We start from the raw sequence: 8,426 nt of genomic DNA on the forward strand, positions 1-8,426 counted from the left end.
TTGAACTATAAGTATACTGCAAAGGTCTGATCCAAAGCATAAGCAGAATTTTGGATCAGGCATTGAATTGTAATGAGCATTTTCTGTATCTGACCACATTTAAGTTATTTTAGTGTAATCAGGCCTTCAGCAGGGTCAAGACTTCATCCCAAAGATGAGCTCACTGAGAGTTAATGGGGCAGAAAATTTACCAAGTCTTTGTGGCTCAGCTTTTCTGTAGCCCATTTCCTACTGCTTCATCACAATTAGGGTAGATTATTTCTTTAGAACAATTTACTTGATGACTTCAATATTTTATTTGTAAATCAGCTATCAGTTTGCACTTGCAAATTCTCGATGAACTTTCCACTGATACAGCACTTTAGTATTGTGAGTCATTAATAAAAGCTGTACTATTGGTCATTTAAGATGCTTTTTTCCCTTTGTGATTGAATGTCCTCTGCAGCAGTAGAAACCACTTGCACTTCCTGCAAGTGATTTTCTTTTGTTATGAAAAGATTGTATTAGATGGTATTGATTGACTTTAGGCCTACCATTTCTGTAAACTTCAGTACGTACACAGTCTTGGAAGGGAAATGTAGTATTTCTTTTTCATATTGGACTTAGTACCATTTGTATATCGCTATTTAAAAATATCCCCTAAATGTGTTATTTTCTTACTGCAAGAGAGAAGAATAATCCACAGTACTGCTTTCATTATTCTGTTAGACAGTGTTGTATTTATGTGGACTTGTGAGATACTGTAATTAAGGGAAATTCTTGCTGGTCCAGTGGCAGAGTTGCAGTCCAGACTATTTATATTGCAGCTTTAATATCCTCCGTGGTTGGTAGGGGTGCAGCGTCCTGAGCACGTGAACAGGCTCAGTCCATAAGCCTTCACAAGGTGCTCAGAGCCTGAGGGCCTGGGATCACTGCATTTGTTCCTACAATCTGTTTTCTATAGGCAAGGCAAAGCTCATAATGACATGAGGGTGATTCTTGGAAAGTACGTGTCGGTAGGGTTTTCTTTTAAGGCCACATCACTCCTGCCTCTGTAGCTGTCCTCTCTCTCCAGAGTTTGGTTATTGACTCAGACCAGCAGAAATGTAGTATCAACACCAGAATTGTAAATTTTGTGAAATTATCCAGTAACTCAGATAATGATCACTATGTTCCCTTCTGATCCTAACCTCTCTGCCCTCTGTTACTCTATCTTACATCCTGTGATGCATATAAATCAGCAGCTTTGCACTGCAGAAATACAATGAGAATCATTATGGAGGCCCCTGTCTTGTCCAACAGCGCACTTTATTATCAAAGATTTAAATTCTTGAAAATAAGAACTTCTAAAAGATGGAACTCCCTCTACAGCTGGAGGCATACTGATGGCAAGAGTAAAGAAGGATCTCAGAAGACCAATACCTAAGTCCAGACATAAATAAATTGCCTGAAACAAAAATGACAATCACGTTCTTTTCTCTTTCGTAGTTCCTAAGGAAAGCAGACCAGAGAGCATTCATTTTAGAGACTTTTTGTTCCACATGCCATTTAATAAAGCGGTACGTATGAATGTTAGCAGTTCTCAGATTTGTTTAATGAATTCTAGTTTTTACATCTGTATACAGACTCTTCCTCTGTACCTTTAAAAATATGGGCCTCCCTCTCCAGATTCCATGTTTGAAATCAGGATTTGGATAGTCTTTTTTCAGAGATGGTTTTTGAAGACTTGATTGAGGATTTAAGGAGATCACATCAGAAGCCTGTTAGAAAAGGAATTTTATTTTATTTTAATGAGAAAAGAATATATCTCCTATAAATTAGTATGGAACATAATTTTTAGTTTCTTGATAAGTTTGATCTTCCTTCCACTGTAATGAAAGTTATTAATGAGAGTGGCACTCAGTTCAGTCTTCCATTATAACATTTGATGCTATCTTGAAGTTCATGTCTCATTTTGCAACAGTTTAATATAAGACTGAATAACAACCCCCCCCAAAAAAAATCAACTGCAAAGCAAAAAGTTCTGTCACTCTTGGAGGGAAATATCTACAAAAACCTATTTTAAGAACAACTAAATACAGACTAACCATGTAGAATGTTCATTTGCATAAAGTACAGGCACAGACAATGATTTATCTCATTACTATATAATATACATATGACCTTGCCCATAGACATTGGTAATATCTTATCTTTTTTCCAAGAAGGGAAGATGTTAGCCAACAGAACAACAATAAAAAATACCTTTAATAAAATTTCACGGAAAATACGTACATGATTTGGGGACAAAAGCTCCATTTTGAAATGAGTGGTGCAGATCTTTTATGGTATTTAAGGTTTTCCTTGGCATCTTTCCTGACACCACCAAAGTACTGAATTAGAAGTAGCTTATTGCCTACAGGAAACTTTAACTATAAGCGAGACTCATACACTATTTGGAAAGCAGCCTTGCCAACCGTGAAATACTACAGAGTAGGAGACAAGGAAGAATGGAGAGAACAACAGAATTGAAACTGTTGAACTGATGAGGTATGTCTTGGCATTTGAAGTCCTCAGCCATAGGTCTCCTCTGGGAGACGTTACCAAATGGGGACAGCCAGAATGCGCCCACAGTGAGATAGATGCATGCTGCTCTCACAGTAAGATGCTGTGCTTTCACACTAAGGTGGATGCGTGCTGCTGCTGTGGGTCCCACAAGGCGTGAGCATACAAATATGGTTAGACCTCAGCTTACTCTGTGGTAACTGGTTCCTTGCCTATACCCTTAAGCATAAGGTAAGGCCTGAGTGTCTTGGGTTTGTGCGTGTCCACTAACAGAATGAATGGCAGCAGTTTAGACAACATTTATGTAAGGATGACTAGGCAAATTTCCTTTAAAGTCTTAAAAGACAAGGCAGCTTTCACATGCATTCCATGTCCATACTTTCTAGCACATAAGAATTTTTTAAAACCCTGTATGATGCCTATCTACATCTTTGGACATGTGAATTACCTATGTGAATCTCATTTAGCTGTTTCTGAAAATGAGATTTCAAAATCTGCCTTCTATTGCAGTTACATTATGACACCTTATGTGCCACATCCCACACATTTAGTCATCCAGCATCTAAAAATAAGTGCAAGATTGCAGAAACTACATAAGATGGTTTGAATTGCTTGTAGTTAGTTATCCCCTCATAAGTAATCTCTGTAGAACCTTGAACTTGGTTTTTAGGGATACAGCTAGTATAGCGTAACATTCCTCATCAAAACTGGGAATGACTGGTACTCTGTTCTCCACTCTTGGCGTAGCAGCAAGAACCGACTAGTAGGTGTCGCTGCTTCATTGCTAGGTTATGAGCAAGACAGAGGTCACAGAAGACAAACTGTAACTCAGATGGACTTCAGAAGACCAATACTGCATTAAGCAAATATTAAGCTTGACTACTACTATTACTACTACTACTACTATTATTATTATTATTATTATTAATTATTTCAATGCCAGCAACTTACATAATAATTTTAAATGAAGGTAGGTCTTGGGAAACATGTCAGACGCTTAGTAGTCCTCCAGTGACAAATATACCCGTGGGGCAAATGAGCAATTTAGTCCTTGCATCTGTTCTAGTCTTGGGATCCTTGGCAAGACTGGCAAGGTAGGTGGCCTGCTGTGGAAAAGTCAAAAGCTTTTTTTACAGGGAACTCAACTGAAACCATTTATTTCTTAGCTGTTAGCTGTTAAAATCAGTAGGTACTTACACTGAAAGTGGCCTTCATATCCAAGAAGGAAAACTTTACTATCTCTTGCTATAGACTGTTTAATACTGACCCACTCCTGTAAGGCACTGTAAACAGGCAGGTCATCCACTGCAGTAAAGGCATCCTCCGCAGAATTTCTTCTTCCAGATTTTGCTTTCCAGTTTTGTAGATGCCTATGACAGTAAAGCAGGTCTGGTTTAATTAAGTTTGCTCAACCAGCTGCCAAAGACCAAATCTCTTCCTCAGCTTCATCCAAAAAACACTTAAAAGAGCACTATGCACCTTTCACAAACTGGCAGGTTATTGATGACGTTCGCTATCCTAAATGTCTGGCTTCATTCCTCAACTCTCATCAGCACCTTGTTTTTAGTCCAAGTTGCTAACAGATTGCTTATTCATCAGTTGATGCCACTCCAGCTTGCAGGTAGTGTCTAAGTAGAGTTCCCTGAAAACTAAAAAAACATCACTTAATTTTGAGCACATTAACCAATTTCTGTTGTCTCTGACAGGTCAATAGGAAGATGAACAGAGACAGACCCTAATTTTGACATTTGGATCCATGGGAACCCAAACTTCTTTACTCAACCCAGTTAGCAAAGTTGAAATAACTTGGGATCCTGAAGCACATACAAGCTTTTGTATGTGCTTGTGTGGAGAGTGAGGAAGTCATAGAAAAGATTTTTTTTCTTCATGACTTCAACAGTATGCATTTCTATCAGGATGTCTAGTCTTGAAAATACTTATTTGTTGGTAGTTTACAATAGTGTCCATTGGACTTGTGAAGCTACATCTTTAGCCTGGCTGATTTCTAGTTTCTTAAGTATTTTTTACCTTCACATGATGCTCAAATTTAAAATCAAGAAAATAACAAAAATCAGTTTCCTCTCCATTTGTCACCAAATCAGGTCTTCATGAGGCAAGCCCACAGTCAAACTGTTGACTGAGGAGTTCACCAAGACAACTGAATATCCATGTACCCCTCAGCCTCTCCTAATTGCCACCAATAAAGACCAGCCCTGCTGTTAGAAGATTTGTACAAAATCCACCTCCCACACAACACCTGCCTATTTTTGTGGATGTCTCTTGCTCCCCTGTTCCCAGGAACATGTGTTGTATTCACATTTGAAGTAAAACATACAAAAGGTGACTCATCCTAGGTGTATATTTTGTGAATTATTCAACTTTGAAAGGCATTCTGCACTGGCCCAGTTTATCATTGATATACATAACTATTTATTAATTGCATCTATTTCTTTTTAGTCTCCAGCTAGGAACCCAACAGACAAGGAACAGATGCCTAATTAACAGAGGTAAGAGCATGAATATGAACACACACACAGACATTATTTGTTATGGAAGCTAACGCTTGTGGAAGTATTTTCCAGTGCATTTGCATAACAGTAGAATGGAAGTGCATCTCAGAGGTCTGATTTCACAAGATAAACCATAATCATCATACATTCTGGCTTATACCAGAACTTATTTTTTGTCAGGTGTCAACCTATTCTTGTTACTGCAGGGCAGATTTGCAAGCAGTTACCTGACTTGTGGATACAGCTGAAGAGAGTTCCCATTAGTTATTGCAACTAATTGAGCTTATGCAACTAAAAGCTGTATTAGAGTGTAATCCTACATACTGATTGCACGTGCAGTATGAAACGTATTGAATATCAAAATAAAGTTGAAAGGTATAGATGCAAGGATGTGTCCAGAAATGCTGATTAACCAAGAGGAGACCAATGGTCTCCTCTTGGAAAGTGCTGGAAAGCTTACAGGTGATGAGACTGTCTCCCCAAACAGCGGATTTTTCTGATGCTTGTGTTAGTGATTGTGAGTTTCTTGGTTTTGGGCATCTAATGAGATCTTTAATAGTTGGGCATTTAAATTACTATTGCTACCTCTGTGCTTCAATGTATATCTCATAGCAGTTTTAAAACTATATATCTACCTTTCATGAAACTTGATCGTTAGGCTTGCTGCTAGGAGATAAAAGTAAATAAATCTGTTTTACAGCATTCATTGGGGTTGTTTGTGGTTTGGTGGTTGTTTTTTGTGTTTTTTTTTAAATCAGTTCAGTTTTCAACATCTCTGCTGAGAACAAACTTACCAGGAACTGAACTTAGTTCACCATCTGAGGTTGTAGACTTCATGAATTACCTTGCATTCATTCTGAGAATAGGGTACAGTGAAATAATCACCTGGAAAATTTCTTATTTTGCTAATTCCTCTGAAAATGAAGGAGTCATGCAACCTTTCTTACACATGGAAGGATGATTGCCATTAAAAGTTTAAGGCCAAGAACAAGGATGTCTGCATTCTGTTAATGTATGTGCAAATCTTTTCCTTGAGATCTTTAACAAATTTCTGGTCCCTTGGTTTTCTTAGGCACTGAATTTCTTCAGTTTGTTGATCTCTGCAAGGCCAGTCTGTGCTGAACAGCTCCAGAAGTCAGATTTTCTTCTTCAGTTTCCTTTCCTTCAGATGAGTTTAGGACCTGAAAGTTTCAAAATTAAAGTTTACCATTTTAGATATGAGTAGTATTTGTAATTTTGCATTATTAGAGTTATAAAAGGGATTAAATAATATTTGTTCACAATAACAAAATGACACCATTTATTCCCGAAGATAAATGTAATTTTAAAGGTTTTGTTAGCTAAGTCAGTTTGATTGAATTTGCCTCTCCAACTTTTCCAAGTGGGGGGAATGACATGTTATACTGTTGTAGCGTTATTTTTGTGGCACTGAAAATGGATAATCTTCAGTGAGGTCTTTTCTGCCACCCTCCTCTCATGTAAAGGAGAGGGCAGTTGCTCCTTGTGAGAACTGTGTTTCCATGTCTCATTTCTGGAGCCAGCTGCCCTCCTGCTCACTGGAGTACAGTGCCCACACCATAAAACAACAGGTACCTCCTCTGCTGCTGCTTATCCTCTAAATCACTTGTTCAGGCCCCCCTCCTCCAAAGTTCTCCTAAGACCCAAAAAATTAGTCTTATGGTGTGACCTGAAAATGAAAAATTATCACTCCTTCTTCAAGAGGCAGCTCAAATCCTACATGGGCTTTCCTAACAGAGCTGTTTCCTTGAGTGGAGCTGAAGTCACCTACACTAAATGGGTAAAAAAGCTTTGAATGTTAAAAGCTCTGAAGGTGGAGAAAACTATTATGGAAAAACTTGGCAATAGCAGAGGTGCTTATAAATTGCAGATTGCTAAAGTGAGATGGATCATTCAAGGGGGGAGGGGAAATTACCCCTGCCATCAGAATAGGTGATCTCTGTCACATGTAGAAAATTGTTATGTGGGAGAGAGAAGGTGAATTAGATGTGGGAGAACTTGCAAAATACAATTTATCCAGCACATTCAATCAATTCTTTTTGTGAATTATCCACACCAAACTCCAAGGGTCTCCTCTTCTGCAAAGTATGGCCTCTCCCTAGCTTTCTTGCTGTTTTCAGATTGGTTCAGAGGCCTTATAATACCATAGCACTAAATATACTAGTATTTGAAAAGCAAAGAGTTTATGTAGAGGCACATGTGCCACAGCTGTATAGTAGTAGAATGGCTCTGGCAAGATTAAAAAACTTGCTGGTTTTTTTCTTCTCTTACACCACTTGCAAGGGGATCGGCTTGACAGACAGCTGAGGATTTATATAAAGATACATTGCGTGCTTTGGTTAATTATTTTTAAATCCATTTCAGTTTTTCCATAGTGCTTGATAGTTGTTTAAAAGTAGATTGTATGCACAAAAGAGGAAGATTGTGAAAAGTTATGAAGATTATGAAGTTATAATACATAAAATTTAGTTTTGACTTTTTGTTAAGACTTTTTTTAATAAACTTTGTATATAAATTTGTCTTTCCTAGGAATAATAATTGTACTCCATCACTAGTTGAAATAATTGTACTCAAAGTAAAGCTAATTTCTAAAGTCAAACTATGTAAATCAGTACTAATTATCTACTAATGCATTAAAGTGATTACAAGAATTGGGTTTACAAGGAAATTGTGTTTTGTTTAATAAGTTGCCTAAGGTAAGCGATATCCAGAACAAAACCAGAAGAATCTCTACTGCATTTACACAGCAAAGTAAAGGAATAAATATGGTTCGTGGGTATAATGGTCTGCATTCCCACAGTGATACACTCCAAAATGTAAGTGAGCATGTGATGCTACAGGAGTATGCAAGAAGACTTGCCCTATTTCATATACAAAAAAGGAAAAAAAGATCTCATATGCAACCTGCAGAGGGTGTAAGAGAATATTTTAACTTTCAGATAAGTAGGAGCTTAAATAGACTTCCCCCACCCTAGTTATTTGAGCTTTGCACAAGCCTTCTTAAAAAGCAGGTAAACATAGTGTTCACCAAAACTGCCTCCACAGAGATCTTAATCGTTACTAACCTCTTAGTTGTGCGTTATTCACAGACATCTTTAGGAACCTGAATTGTTCAGAGCAAGCCTCCCCTCAGGCTCTCAGTAGTGTTGAATCTCTGCTTTGCAACGTACTAAGAGATGCTTGCACTTAAACTTTAGTTAGGAAAAACTGAAAACTACTTATTAGAAACCCTTAAATATAAATAAATGTTGCTCCTTAACTACATGTTAATGTGACACCCAAATTTGGAAGAGGGGAGTGGATTTGATATTCAGACTTATGAGCCTTGAGGGTCATTATTTTTCCAATTTCAGCAAATTATTCTGCCAAGGACCA

At 37.7% G+C, this 8,426-nt stretch overlaps 1 protein-coding gene across 3 annotated transcripts in view; it reads left to right on the forward strand.

The window, feature by feature from the left end:
• BANK1 (B cell scaffold protein with ankyrin repeats 1) overlaps positions 1-7,655 on the forward strand; it is a 161,612-nt gene extending 153,957 nt beyond the window's left edge. For all 3 annotated transcript variants that reach the window (XM_072862618.1, XM_072862619.1, XM_072862620.1), the window contains 3 exons: positions 1,468-1,538; positions 4,981-5,030; positions 6,106-7,655. In XM_072862618.1, coding sequence (XP_072718719.1) covers positions 1,468-1,538; positions 4,981-5,025 — 116 coding nt within the window. In that variant the 3' untranslated portion in view covers positions 5,026-5,030; positions 6,106-7,655. The remainder of the gene's footprint in view (positions 1-1,467; positions 1,539-4,980; positions 5,031-6,105) is intronic.
• Positions 7,656-8,426: the final 771 nt, after the last annotated feature.

This window comes from Ciconia boyciana, chromosome 5 (assembly GCF_034638445.1).
Source record: "Ciconia boyciana chromosome 5, ASM3463844v1, whole genome shotgun sequence".
Classification (NCBI taxonomy): domain Eukaryota; kingdom Metazoa; phylum Chordata; class Aves; order Ciconiiformes; family Ciconiidae; genus Ciconia; species Ciconia boyciana.